The sequence below is a fragment of the Chiloscyllium punctatum genome, chromosome 3 (genome assembly GCF_047496795.1).
Source record: "Chiloscyllium punctatum isolate Juve2018m chromosome 3, sChiPun1.3, whole genome shotgun sequence".
NCBI classification, from domain to species: Eukaryota; Metazoa; Chordata; class Chondrichthyes; order Orectolobiformes; family Hemiscylliidae; genus Chiloscyllium; species Chiloscyllium punctatum.
The window spans coordinates 68,538,498-68,554,269 of NC_092741.1; the positions used below are offsets into that span (position 1 = coordinate 68,538,498).

The window sequence follows — 15,772 nt, forward strand, 5'->3', positions numbered from 1 at the left end:
TATTATTTTGACTTGTGTGTGTTTTCAAGTACAAAGTCTGAGAACAGTAATATGATAGGTACTGCAATCACAACGAGTAAATTGAAACATTTCAGTTACAAATAACATTGATGAAAGCCAGTCTGTGCATTATTTTTAAGACTATTTACACAATATAACTTGTTACAATAAGTAAAACTTACCATATTAAACATGAATGAAATGTATTAAGTAATCTTGTTTGTTGCATACTTGTGTTTACAGATGTATATTTTTGTCTTGCCTTTCATTTTTGTGTGAGGTTTTTTTTACCCACACTCGTTCTGCAGCTAAAATTTAGACCCCCTACCTTTGGTTAATAGTGGATAATGGGTGAGTCCGAATATGATATTTCCCAAATCCTATCAAATTAAGGAGCCTGTTAGTTCTTGTTTTGGCCTTAGGCTTTTACAGCATTCCACTCTGTGTTTTACCTCATGCTGTGACCAAGTGGGTATCAATTACTGGGTTAAGTTTAAAAAAAATGTTAAGAAGATTAGTGGCATGTAGCCTTGAATCAACAGTTTGAAATCCAGCAATGAATGTACATAGGGTTTCTCTGTGAATTGGGATTTAACATAGTGACATTTTACTGGCTGTTGAAAAGCTACAGTTGTTTCTAGAACTTTCCCCTTGAGATTAAGTTTTTGATGTAGGAAGACCTAGCCATAAGAGTACAGTAAAAATAAGTTAAACTTCTTATGTTAACATGAATTCAGTGGGATTCACCTGAATACAATTGCTTACTTTGTAAGAAATATTTTGAAGATTTATCTATAAGCTTTTACCATATGAACCCAGTTCTCCATTATACTTGATGGTGGCAGCAAGTAAGTCTGTGAGAGGCTAAAATTCATTTCTTGTACATGGGAAATAATTCCACACCATTAGGGGTATAGGGTTGATGGAAATAAACAGATCCAAAGTGATGTAAAGATTCTGTCCTAAAAAAAAGTTAATTAAAGAATGTTGTGCTATAAAGGTAACTTTATAGGTTCATTTATCTTCAAAAAAAATTAGAAGTTGTAGGATTTGCATCTATTTAATCAAAATGAGGTAAGACGAGATTGTGAAGGGAATCAGAAATTCGGGTAGGGAGAAAAAGTGCTGTTTCATGGGCTTCAGTGTGATGCAACTGTGTGAAAATGGCTGATAGAAAGGAACAATGTCGTAGATATTGAAAATCTGAAATAAAAAAAAGAAAATGCACTGCAAATCAGGTCACTTCAGTGGAGAGACAAACAGATTTAATATTTCAAGTCATTTCATCTCACTGAAAGGCTACAGAATTGAAACGTTACCTCTCTCTCTCCACAGATGCTGGCTGACCTGCTGAGTATCCAGCATTTTTATCCTTATTCCTATAGAGAGCTTTATGGATTATAAATACACAGAAGGAATGTCAACAAACACTTAGGCCCATCAGTGCACCCCAGTATGTGTGTAAATTGGTGCCAGTGAGATAATCTCAATGATCACGAAGAGTTGTCACCCCATCTGTTGAAACAAAATTGTATTAAGACATAATTTATTATTGTTTAACTTTAACATGCTGCCACTGACACTCAGTAGGACCAGTGTGTACTATCTGCAAGATGCACTGCAGAGATTCACTGAAGATCCTTATACTGCACCTTCAATGCCCCCAACCACTACCATCCAGAAGGACAAGGGAACAGCACCACCTGCAAGTTCCCCTCTAAGCCACTTGCCATCCAGACTTGGAAATATATCATATTCCTTCACTGACGGTGTTAATATCCTGGAATTCCCTCCCTGATGGTATTGTGGGTCGATATACAGTGTATGGAGTGCAGTGATTCAAGAAGGCAGCTCGCATATACTTTACAAGGGCAACAAGGGACAGGTAATAAATGCTGGCCCAGCTAGCAGTGCCCATGTCCCAGAAGTGACGAGAAGAAAAAAAAGTCTACTTACTAATAATAATGAGGGAAAGATTATGTCCCTGCCCCCAATGTTCTTGGTGTAGGTCACAAGTAAAAAAGTTTGGATGAATCATTCTTAGAGTATACCCTGTAAACATTTCATAACAATTGGGAGCTATACAGATGAGAACGTTTGCAGACTTTAGCAGCACACTGTACTGAATTACCTGATCTTAACAAGCCAAAGGGTGATTCATTTAGCCTTTGTAGCCTAGCTTAGGGAGGGGAAAACAAAATAATCAGAATTTGTGCTATGACATTCAACCTTCCATAACGAATACAGTGAAGGACATTGGATCAGGATAGGATCAGGCCTGATTTTGATACCTTTGGACTGTTTTAAGCAGTATGGTATCAGTTAGATGATCTGCTTGTCAGTAGGTTTTAATAACTTTCCTACCCCATTTTATGATTGTTTGATCTGAATATTTTCTGTATGTATGTGTACGCCTATTTTGCCTACGCCTCACCTTTTTTTAATCTGCAGTAACCTTGAATATTATTACATTTCAACTTTGCTGAAATATTTGGTAAAATATGTTTAATCGATCTGTGCTTTTCTTATTACACTTTTCCATTCTGCTTTTTGTTGTATGTGTACATGCCCTCATGTTGACCAAAGAGTAAAATAGAAATATTCTCCTTGCTTTGTACCAAGTATTTGCCTTACACATAAAAACAAATAGATGCAGTCAGTTAAAATTTCCATCGTACCCGTCCAGTCCGAAAGATCATATGATACATTTTGTAAAGCTATCCTTGTCACAGATTTTGGTCCATAGTAGTAATCAGTGTTGTGGACAATGAGACTAGACTATTTTCATTGGATTCATTACAGCTACTTGAGAAATTAGGATTCTACAATTTGATTGTGTGATACTATTTTTTAAAAATGTATAATAATTCTATCTGGACCTCTAGCCTTTGCTAAGTTGACAAAAAGGAAAGAACGATACTGGAATAGGTTAGGGGATGACTGAAAATGTATTACTAGTTGTTTCTATCAAACTTTAAGGAAATCTCAACTAGTTCTTCAGAAAGACATCATCTGCACTCATCTAGACAACCTATTAAAGAGCATGAGTGTTGCAAATCACAGATGATACACTGCACTTATGCTGTTGGGTCCTCACTGTAGAAATGTTTAATGTTTTTGCATGAAATTAATTTGTTTCTTATCAATTCATTTTAGTTTAAATGCTTTTATATAATATAGTCAAGGCAGGACTCTCAAATGTGTTTCTGCAACGTAATTTCAGGTGGAACGTGCACATTGCTGCAAGGTATAGTTCATCAAAGTAAACATGTGCTACACAAAAATAGACTTCAGTTCAACTCATCCCAAATTAATCTAATCCCCTTTGCCAGCATTTGACCTATATCCCTCTAAACCCTTCCTATTCACATCCAGATTCCTTTTACATATTGTAATTGTACCAGCCTCCACCAATCCCTCTGTCAGCTCATTCCACACACATGCCATCCTCTGCATGAAAAAGTTGCCCTTTAGGTCCCTTTTTAAATCTTGCCCCTCTCACCTTAAACCTACTCCCTCTTGTTGTGGACCCCCCTACTTCAGGGAAAAGACCTTGGCTATTCACACTATCCATGCCTCTCATGATTTAATAAACCTTTATCAGGTCACCGCTCAGCGTCCGACGCTACAGGGAAAATGGCCCCAGCCTTTTCAGCCTCTCCCTCTCGCTCAAATTTTCAACCCTGGTGCCATTCTTATAAATTCTTTCTGAACCCTTTCAAGTTTCACAACATTTTTGCTATAGCAGGGAGACCAAGTTATCCATTTGGAGAGTTTCCTTTTGGGCTAACCTCATGCACAGTGGTCTTCAAGTGTGCCTGTCATTTGATGACTCACTTATCTCTCCAGCGGTCCATATCTTACCCTTATTTGACAACAAGTTTGTGAAAAGAGTCATCAGCCTTCAGCATTTTAATTGAAGTAGCGAGCTCCTTGCACGAAAGCTTCTAGGCTAATGGACGTAAACTTGGTGGAGCCAGGTTTCATTTACTTATAGATACAATTTCTATATTTGTCATGTATATAAGATATGCTGAAAAAACATTATTGTTGATAGGCTAAGTGAATGGGCAAGAACAGAGAGAATATTATGTAAATGAATGTGAGGTTATCCATTTAGAAAGGAATAGAAAATAGAAAGGCAGGCTTATTCTTAAATGTTGAGAGATTGGGAAGCATTGGTGTCCAAAGGACCTTGTTTGTGAGTATGGAATGCTAGCATGTCACTGCAAATCAGACTGCATTAATTTAAGACATCTGGTCAGCATGGATGAGTTGGACTGAAGGGTCTACTTTGATGCTGTCTATTTCTAGAACTCTATAATTCTAACTTTGAACTATCCCTAGCAGATATGTGCAAGTTCCATCTGAAATTACATTGCTGAAATACATTTGAAGTTCCTGCCTTGACTATTTTATATGAAGCATTTAAACTGAAAGGCTTTGATAAGAAACAAATGCATTGATATGAAAACATTGAACATTTGTCACTGCAGAAAGCAATTAAGAAGACAAATGGTCTGTTGCCATTTGTTGCAAAGAAATCTGAGGACAGAAATGAACTTGCCTTGCTGTAGTTGTTTAGAGTCTTGGTGAGACTGCATCTCAAACTTTTTGTACAATTTTGGTTTCCTTATCTAAGGAAGGATGTACTTGCCATAGAAAATGCGCAGCAGATGTTCACCAGCATAATCCCCGTGATGATGTATGAGGGGAGATTCAGGAAACTGGGCCTGTATTTTCAGTGCTTTGGAGGATTAGTGGTGATCTCATTGAAACTTGCAAAACCGTTACAAGACATAAATGATGTATATAGGATCTTTCCTCTGGCTGGTGAGTTTAGAATTAGGCAACACGGTCTCGAATAAGGACCATCCATTTAAGACTCAGATGGACAGGAATTTCTTCTCTCAGAGAGTGGTGAATCTTTGGACTACTCTGCCCCAGAGAGCTATTGAAGCTTAATTATTCAGCATGTTCAAGCCAGAAAAAGATTAAAGGATGCTAAAGATTGTTGGTAAAATGTCATGGAATTGAATGATCTTCCATAACTTCCTATACTTCTCCTTTGGCTGATAATGAAAGTACAAAAATGGTAGGACTAGGTCTTTGGTTCAGCACTTTGGATTTTTCATGAGATTCTTGAACTAAATGTGTCTCTGCCTCCCTGCTCATCTTCCCTTTTCCAGACAGATAAAACAGAATCAACTCAAACACAGAGGTAATGTCCGTAAACTTAATTACTTAAAGCAACCTTCTCTCTTTATTGCTGAATGGCAATACCCTTTGCCACGGATTTGTGGTATTGACCTACCAGCTTACTATTGTGATGCCTTGAATTAAAACAATAACTACAAAGGAAGTTATTGGAGTAAGCTCATTACAAAAGATTCAGTTTGTTCAGATGCATCATCATACCACTTGTTACTGTGGTAGCAAATTGTGCTGATGAACATAAAGGATCACACAAAATACATGTAATTATAATTTTTCCATAGCATATCGATAATATGCTAAATCAGTCAAACACTAATCATTTAACCTTTTCTCATGTGTGCTATTAAAAAGATAGAAACCCTTACCTTTACTTTTTACTGAATGTGGAAAGAAGGAGAAGTAAAAAAGTAACAAATAAAAAAATGGAAATTAAAGAGAGGGCATGAAAAGATATTACGAAGCCAGATAAAGAAAAATCCAAAGATGTTTTACCAGTATATAAAAAGTAAAAAAGGAACCTAACAGAGATGAATAAAGGAATGTGAAGATGCAGAGGATATAGGAAGAAGTTTAAATGAATTTTTTTATCTCCATATTCACAATGGAAAGGGATGATGCGGATACTGTAATCTGAGAGGAGCAGTGTAAAATATTGGACAAAATAATCAGAGGAAGTATTAGAAGAGTTGGAATCCTTGGAAGTGGTTAAATTACCAGAGCTAGATGGATTATTCCCAAGAATGTTGAAGGAGATCAAGGAGGAAAAAAAACTGATGCTCTCAGGATTATTTTTCAATCTTCACTCGACACAGGTGAGCTGTCAGAGGCCTGCAGGACTGCAAATGTGGTTCTATTATTTATGAAGGGTACAAAAGAAATGCCAATTATAAGCTGGTTACCCTTACTTTGGCGGTGGGCAAATTGTTAGAATCAATCGTGAGAGATTGGATAAACTGTCACCGAGTAAGGTATATGCAAGTCAGCAGAGATGCCCAACTCTTCTAACAAGGAACTGGATCTGCACCTTAAGTGCTGTAAGCTGCAGGACGAGAGGCCGGGTGCAGGAAAATGGGATTAGAAAGGGCATCTGGGTGTCTTTGCATCAGCTTGGTCAAGAAGAGCTGAATGGATCCCTTCTGTGCTGTATCATTTCTTTGGTTCTATGGAATGTCTGAAAAAGTATTTTCCTGTTGCTACTGCTTTAGAAAGAAGGTGGCAGTCAATTTGAGCACTTAAGCTCCAGATTTGTGGTGGCACAGTGGCTCAGAGGCTCTCAGTGCCAGGGACCCAGGTTCGATTCCAGCCTCTGATGACTGTCTGTGTGGAGTTTGCACATTCTCCCCGTGTCTGCGTTCTTTCTTCTGGGTGCTCCGATTTCCTTCCACAATCCAAAGATGTGCAGATTAGGTGAATTGGCCGTGTTAAATTGCCCACAGTGTTCAGGGATGTGTTGATTAGGTGTGTTAGTCAGGAGTAAATGTAGAGTAATAGGATACGATACTCTTCGGAGGGTTGGTGTGGACTTGTTGGGCCGAAGGACCTGTTTCCATAACGTAGGGATTCTACGATTCTGTGATTTGTTTTTTTCGTTCATTGATGGATAAATATTGGCCAGGCCAGCAGGGACAACATCCTTGTTCTACTTCAAATTAGTGCTACAGGATCTTTTTACATCAGAAAGACATCTCCTCCCTCCACAATGTACTAGGAGTGTCAGCCATGACCTTTGTGCTGAAGCCATAGAATGAGACTTGAAACGCAGGGCCTTACACTTCGAGGCGAGATCGCTGTCTCCTAAGCTTTGGCTAAAAGGGTGAAACAAAATAAATGGTTTTGATTCCAGGAATCAACAGAATAGAGTTGTAACTCTTTATGGTTTGTTAACCCTGCTGATGAGAAGTCTATTTCTTGTTGATCAATGTTAATGAAATACACTATTGTAATAGTCCCTCATCCCAAAGTATATTTGTGTAGCATGTAGAAGGGAGTGAATCAAAGAAATATAATTTCCTAACTTTTGAGTGCGTCTTTTGTACTTTCTGAGTACCTTGTTTCATATGTGATATTAAAAGAAACAAAAATAATAATATGTGCATGTAGGGTCAAATGGGAAAACTGTTTTTTAAGAAGATCTACAAGATTGTTTAGCTAAGATGCAGTGCTAATGCACTTTTATTCAAAACTACTTGTTATTTCATAAAACCAGATTTGTCCCATCACATGGCCTGTAGTATCTGAACAACACCAGTCACATAGATTGCTGAGTTAGGAAATTACATAGGTGTTTGTTACCCAATTTTGTAAAATTCCATTTAAAGGATCTTTTGGCACAATTTCAGTGAGTTATTTTCAAATTTCAATTTGTATAATATATCGTATGAATGAATAATTTCAGCTAATAGATTGAAGCTGATTTCATCCTGCCAAGCTTAATGTTTTATGTGCCTACAGATGGGAGACCTTATGGGCAGGTGAACCTGAGAAAGTGAATGTCTCGCAGGCGCGCCAATTTACTCCGTGCATTAAACAACTTGACTTCATGACAAACTTGATTCGCCTGGAACTGAACAGTTCTTTCCTAGATTACTACACGGAGTTGGATGCTGTCCTGTTACATGGTGTTAAGGACCGGCTTCTTTCTGTTCGCAAACCATCAATGCTAGATCTGGAAGATGACGACAAGGATGACCACAGTTTAGAGTTCTTCAATGGGCAAATCACTGGAATACCCTTGCCTGAATACACCAAGAATGGTTATTTTGAAAAACTGCCTTATGAGGTAAGAGTTTCATTCAAATGCATACAGAATGTTTGGGGAACAGAATTAATGTAATACTTTGTAATGGGAATGAAGAAGTGACCTACTTCCAAGTCTTTAACAATTTTTCTGTATAATGCTTTGAGCTCTGACCTTCATGAATGTTGTGGATATGTGCTGTTGTTTAGCCATCAATCTGCATCTAGGGTGGTTTAATGCACATTTTAGCTCATTTAAATGAGAATTAGCCTTCAGCACCAAAATGGTTTCAGTTCACAGAACAAAATTGTTACTGTACTCTTATGATGTTTAACCAGTTTCATTTTGACAAGTAGAGATTTCATCATGGTATCTTCATGATTTGGAAAAAGTATTGTGTCTGCTTCCAACACCACCTCTAGCAATGTGTTCCAGGCGCTTACCACCCTTTGTGTGAAAAACTTGCCCGCACATCTCTTTTGAATTTCCACCTGGCACTTTGAACCTCTGTACCCTGGTAATTGACCCCCCACCCTGGGAAAAAGCCTCATACTTACCAGTCTATCCACGCGATTATAAACTCCAATCAGTTTGCCCCTCAATCTCCTGCAGTGAAAACAAACCCAATCTATCTAAACTTTCTTCATACTCGGCAACATCGTGGTAAATCTTTTCTGTACCCTCTGAAGCATTCACATCTTTCTGGTAGTGTGGTGACCACATCTATGAGCAATATTCTAAGTGTGGCCGAACTAAAGTTCTATAAAGCTGCAGCATAACTTGTCTATCCTTATGGAAAGGCACAGCTGGTCAGACAACATCGGAGGAATTCCTGATGAAGAGCTTATGCCCAAAACATCGATTCTCCTGCTCCTCGGATGCTGCCTGACCTGCTTTGCTTTTCTAGCACCACACTCTCGACTCTGATCTCCAGCATTTGCAGTCCTTTTTCTCCTCCTTGTCTACCCTTCTACTCAATGCCCCTTCCAGTGAAGGTAAGCATGCCATAAGCCTTTTATACTATCCTATCTATCTGCACTGCTACCTTCAGTGATCTGTGGACCTGCACACCCAGATATCTCTGCATATCAATACTCCTAAAGATTCTACCATTGACTGTATAGTTTCCACCTGCACTAGACCTTCCAAAATTCATCACCTCACATTTATCCATCTGCCATTTTTCTGCCCATGCCTCCAAATCATCTATACCCTTCTGTATCCTATGACAATCCGCCTCACTATCCGCAACTCCACCGTCACCAAACCTAATTTGTGTAGATCACGAACAGAGGATCCCCCTCAGAATACCACTAGTAACCAATCTGAATAGTATCCCTCCACTGCTACCCTCTGTCCCCTATGACCAAGTCAGTTCTGTACCCATCTTGCCAGTTTGCCCTGATACCACACAAGATACCACTGTTTAAGAAGGGTGGTAAGAACAAGTCAGAGAACTATAGACCAGTGAGCCTGACGTTGGTGGTTGGCAAGTTGTTGTTGGGAATCCTGAGGGACAGGAAGTATATGTATTTGGAAAGGCAAGGACTGATCAGGGATAGTCAACATGGCTTTGTGTGTGGTAAATCATGTCTCACAAACTTGATTGAGTTTTTTGAGGAAGTAACAAAGAGGATTGATGAGGGCAGAGCTGTTGATGTGATCTATATGGACTTCAGTAAGGCGTTCAACAAGGTTCCCTATGGGAGACTGATTAGCAAGGTTAGATCTCACGGAATACAGGGAGAACTAGCCATTTGGATACAGAACTGGCTCAAAGGTAGAAGACAGAGGGTGGTGGTGGAGGGTTGTTTTTCAGACTGGAGGCCTATGACCAATTGAGTGCCACAAGGATCGGTGCTGGGTCCTCTACTTTTTGTCATTTACATAAATGATTTGGATACGAGCATAAGAGGTACAGTTAGTAAGTTTGCAGATGACACCAAAATTGGAGATGTAGTGGACAGCGAAGAAGGTTACCTCAGATTACAACAGGATCTTGACCAGATGGGCCAATGGGTTGAGAAGTGGCAGATGGAGTTTAATTCAAATAAATGCGAGGTGCTGCATTTTGGGAAAGCAAATCGTGGCAGGACTTATACACTTCATGGTAAGGTCCTACGAAGTGTTGCTGAACAAAGATACCTTGGAGTGCAGGTTCATAGCTCCTTGAAAGTGGAGTTGCAGGTAGGGAGGATAGTGAAGAAGGCATTTGGTATGCTTTTTTTTATTGGTCAGAGTATTGAGTACAGGAGTTGGGAGGTTGTGTTGCGGCTGTTCAAGACATTGGTTAGGCCATTGTTGGAATATTGCGTGTAATCCTGGTCTCCTTCCTATCGGAAAGATGTTGTGAAACTTGAAAGGGTTCAGAAAAGATTTACAAGTATGTTGCCAGGGTTAGAGGATTTGAGCTATAGGGAGAGGCTGAACAGGCTGGGGCTGTTTTCCCTGGAGCATCGGAGGCTGAGGGGTGACCTTATACAGGTTTACAAAATTATGAGGGGCATGGATAGGGTAAATAGGCAATGTTTTTTCCCTAAGGTCGGGGAGTGCAGAACTAGAGGGCATAGGTTTAGGGTGAGAGGGCAAAGATATAAAAGAGACCTCAGGGGCACAGAGGGTGGTACGTGTATGGAATGAGCTGCCAGAGGATGTGGTGGATGCTGGTACAATTGCAACATTTAAGAGGCATTTGGATGGGTATATGAATAGGAAGGGTTTGGAGGGATATGGGCTGGGTGCTGGCAGGTGGGACTAGATTGGGTTGGGATATCTGGTTGGCATGGATGGGTTGGACATTTTACCAAAGTCCTAAAACTGTGGACTTAGCTCATAGAATAGAAGATTTTAATCTGATCCATTTGGATTTTTGATTCTGCTTTCTCAGTATTGTTCACATCCCAAAAGCAGCACTGTTTAATTGAAATAGAAGGACTTGCATTTACGTGGCACCAAAACGATTTACAGCAGTTGTCACAATTGTAAAGGAGGAAATGTGGCACCTAATATTCACATAGCATGCTTCCACAAGTAGCTGTGAGATATCTGACCAAAGCAATTTTAATCTGTGTATCGAACATTAAGAATTTTCCTAAATAGTGCCAAGGAATGTTTGAAGTTCACCCGAGAGGGCCAATACGGCCACAATTTAATATCTTATTCAAAAGCCAGTACCTTCAATAGTATATTTGTACTATGCAGAAGTACCAGCCTAGGTTAAGAATTCATGCCTCTAAGTAGAGCCTAAACCTGCAACTTTCTGATTGAGGTGTGAGACTGTGCAATGAATATTGAGGTGACCAATATATTGATATTGTGAAACTTTACTTTTGCGTCACAAAGCTAAAAATTAGTAGATTGCATTCATAGGGAAGAAGCAAGTAAAATCTAAATCTTAGGGAAAAACACTTGGTCTGAATGCTTCCAATCTCAGGCTTTGTGAATCTGCTTGCATGGACATTTTAGTCATCTAAACACAGGGAAAATGTGTCATGTTATGAATATGTTTTCAAGTCTGGTTTGTACATCGTAATTCATATTGCATTTTGATTAATGAAAAGAAACTGGTAAAAACTTGCATGCAAATAGAAATGGGGAATTTGGAATTAGATTAAATTGGCTATGAATAATGAGGAAAAATCAATTCACGTTGCTTTTATATGCGTCATTTGAGTCTACTCTTCAGGTGATTTCTTGACTGAAGTAAAGGGCACGTAATCAATTTTCCCAACATTAACCCATGACTGGTTGAGATGATATGCCCGATCCACAAGTCTTTGAAATAAAAACTGAAAGTGCTGGAGAATCTCGGAAGGTCTGGCTGCATCTGTAGAGAGAGAAAAATAGAGATAATATTTCGGGCTCAATATGACTTTTCTTCGGAACACTAATAGACTCAACTGTAGTGCTGCCAGATGTTTTAAGTTTCTCAGCATCTTCTATTTTTATTTCAGCTCTCCAGGATTTGCAGTAGTTTGTACAAGTGTTTGATGTGGATGTGTTGAATTTCCAAAAGAGCTCTTCCACTCATCTGCAATAACCTCTGCCAAACAAAACAGAAAAATCTCATCAAAAATAGCATAAAAGATTCCCTCGGACTGTCCGAAGTGTAATTGACCTAGTATGAGGAGGGGTTATCCTTTGGCATCAAACATCCCCAGGATCCAGTTCAATTTAGCTGCAGAATAAAGTTTTGACAGTCTAAATTAATCTCAATGCACAACTTAATCTGTCAGAGGCAGTAACCTGGGGTGGATTTGTGCTTCAGGCTAAAGATAGAGCTTCACAGAATTACACCTTCAATAGTTATAGGACAGTGGAAGTTTGTTCTGGTAGTTCAAGATACCAAAAATTCATTTATAATGTGGGGGCTTTGTGGTTTCCAAAAGAGGGAAATCTTTATTTATATTTTCATTTGTAAGTTAAAAATGTGAGAAGATAAACGTTTTCTGACTAATAGAGTTCAGTTACAGTGCAGTCTCAAATTTTGGACCCTAGCATCCAAATGGGCTTCTACTGTACTTTGACCAAAAGCAAGATACTGTCAATGCTGAAATTGTGCAACATCATACAACTTTCAGAAACTGTGAAATGAGAAACTGAGTAGATATTTCTGTGATCTTTCACCAGAACTTTGATGTACTCACTTGTTTGAACATGGACGGTTGACGTTAAACAATTTGGCAATTAAAGTGAGTTAATCACTAAAGCCATTCTACTTGCATAGCCTTTAAAAGTTGTTTCCTTTATTTTAAATCCGATGACTCCACAATTTAATGCAGCCCTGGTGGTGAATTGAGACCTGTTTCTTTTAGAAGTTCGTCGAAATGTAGTTTTATTTATGTTGAATGAACAACTCATATTTCACTGAAACAGGTTTATTTGCTGATTATTGTAAATGTGTTCCTGTAAGGTTTGGTTGTAAACCAAAGAGGTTGTACCAGTCAACAAGCTGGTCTCTCCAGTATATGGTGTCAGTGGATGCCACAAGATCAGACACAAGCCTTGAGTGCTTACTTTTGTAACTGTCAGTCATTTTGTGGAATGAAGTGTGCAAAATATTTGTCTCTGAAGAAGATACGAGAATTACTACTAAAAGTAGGCATTTTGTTTTACAGTGCTGCTGAACCACATGACCAAACAATTGTTAGAAACTGCTGAATGGTAATAATTTAATCAGATCTCATAGGGGGAGCTCTGCGAGACATTAGAAAGCTTTCAAAAAAGAGCATGCTGGGAACTGTATGTGAATTTGTAATTGTGCCTGTTAATGGTAATTACCATCTCCTTCATATTGAAATGCTTCACAGTATTTTAATGGAGCTTGCTACAAATTTTTAATTCATTGTGTACTGACTCACTGTGGTATATATTTGATGTTATACCTTGGGTTTGTATGGCGGGTTCTCAGAAGTTCCCACTGTAACTTTGAGAAATCTGAAAAGTGGTCATATCTGACATTAGCCTCGTGCTAAGGTTATAGGAGGAGATACAAAGTTTGTGTATTTTAACTTGTTGTGAAGTCATTCTTTAGTTTAATCCTTGACAATTGCCTTGACAGATGTTTTCCTGTTTTACCTTGGCTAATTAACATCTTTAGTTCAGTTAGATTTCAGCCCCTTGCGGTTTTCTAGTATATGGGATAAGCAGGTGTTTTTAACATAAAAGTTAGATTCTTTTTAATGCCTGACACCTGGAAATGTTTGCACCACTTCTTAGCTGGAGGCCCGAGTGGAGCTGGACAGTCAGCATGCTCAGAGCGGAGCAGGGGCTGTTAATGCATGAGGGACTGGTGTGGGCAGTCAGCAGCTTGTGGGCCCAGTCACACCGTGTGTGGAAGCCCTCTGCATCAATCTACTGCAGGCCCTTTTTAGAAAGACTGTAATGTTTATCTTAACTTTATTTCTTATTTTTCTAACTCATACTATGAATAACTCTAAAGTAACGTAACTTTTTTTTCTTTATTTCTCCATTTTGTATGTAAGATTTATATCGAGGTACTTTGTACCTAAGGTGTGTGGCGACATTGTAAACTTTTCACTGTGTTCCTGTACTTCTGTACTTGAGTACAAGTGACAATAAATCTAATTCTAATTCAAATTCTAAGTCTGGAGTATACTGGGCATTATGGTTTTTCCTGTAACATTTGTTTGTGTCATAATGTTAGCTTTCAACCCTGCTACTTGTTGCTATTTTGTTGCATCTATTTACTGATACATTGATTTGGACATACGTTCTTTGTTCTTGGAAGTTTAATAATTGTTGTAAACACTAAAGTTAATAATTTTATCCTGATTTTCGTAATGAAATATTAGATAAGAGCTCAAATGGAAGCTGCGTAAAACTGTACAGAAATAATTTTGAACTTTAGGCCTCTGTGTTAAGTGGGTGGCACTGTATCAGTCCTTTTTATACATCTCCCTTAGTAAATAGGACATAGAACAGGACAGCTCATGACTTTGGCCCATGATATTGTGCTGAACATGACATCAAATTAAACTAATCCCTTCTGCCTGCCCTTGGTCCATATCCCTCCAATCCTTGTATAATCATGTGCTTATCTAAAAGTCCCTTAAACACGCCTATCATATCTGCCTCCACCACTATCCCTAGCAGTGGGTTCCAGATTCCTACCACTTCCTATATAAAAAAAAAACTTGCCCCTCACATTTCCTTTGAACTTTTTCCTCTCACCTTAAACGCATGTCCTCTAGTATTAGACATTTCAACTTCGGGAAGAAGATTCTGACTGTCAACCCTATCTGTGCCTGTTATAATTTTATAGACTTATCAGGTCTCCTCTCAGCGTCTGCTGCTCTAGAGAAAGCAACCTGAATTTTTCTAGCTTCTTCTTATAGCCCATGCCCTCTAATCCAGGCAGCATCCTGGTAAACCTCTTCTGCACCCCCTCCAAAGCCTGCACACCCTTTCTGTAATGTGATGACCAGAATTGAATGCAGTACTTGAAGAAGTGTAGCCTAACCAAAGTCTTATCAAGCTGTAACATGACATGCTGACTCTTGTACTCAATTTCCCGACTAATAAAGGCAAAAATGCCCTATGCCTTCTTTACAATCCTATCTACTTGTGTGGCCACTTTCAAGGAGCATTAGACTTGAACCCCAAGATCCCTCTTTACGTTAATACTGTTGAGGGTCCTGCTATTAACTGTATACTTTTTCTTAGCATCTGATCTCCCAAAGTGCAGCACCTCACACTTAGCTGGATTAAACTTCAATGATTTTGAAGCTCCTTGGATGCTGCCTGAACTGCTGTACTCTTCCAGCACCACTAATCCAGAATTAAACTTCAATCTGCCATTTCTCCACCTGTATCTGCAGCTGACCTATATCCCACTCTATCTTTTGACAACCTTCTGTACTATCTACAACTCAACGGATCTTTGTAACATCTGCAAACATATCAATCCACCATCTACATTTTCATCCAAAATATATCATAAAAGGGAGAGGTCCCAGTACGGATCCCTGCAGAACACCACGAGGCATGGACCTCCAGATAGAAAGATGCCCTTCCACCACTATCCTCTGCCTTATGTGGGCAAGCCAATTCTGAATCCAAGCAATCAAGTTACCATGGATCCCAAATGTTTTAATCTTCTGAATGAACCTATTATGACGGACCTTGTTGAAAGCCTTTCTGAAATCCATGTCGACAACATCCACTCCTCTACTATCACCTCTTTGAAAAATTCAATCAAGTTAGTAAGATGACCTGCTCCGCACAAAGCCATGCTGACTGCCCTTAATTAGGCCATGCTTTTCCAAATGCATGTAAATCCTATCCCTTTCGAATTCT

General features: G+C 38.9%; 1 protein-coding gene across 3 annotated transcripts in view; it reads left to right on the forward strand.

Annotated features, from left to right (window-relative positions):
* fbxl4 (F-box and leucine-rich repeat protein 4) overlaps nucleotides 1-15,772 on the forward strand; it is a 134,001-nt gene that overhangs the window by 7,901 nt on the left and 110,328 nt on the right. For all 3 annotated transcript variants that reach the window (XM_072554869.1, XM_072554860.1, XM_072554875.1), the window contains exon 3: nucleotides 7,669-7,996. In XM_072554869.1, the coding sequence (XP_072410970.1) occupies nucleotides 7,669-7,996 (328 nt within the window). The remainder of the gene's footprint in view (nucleotides 1-7,668; nucleotides 7,997-15,772) is intronic.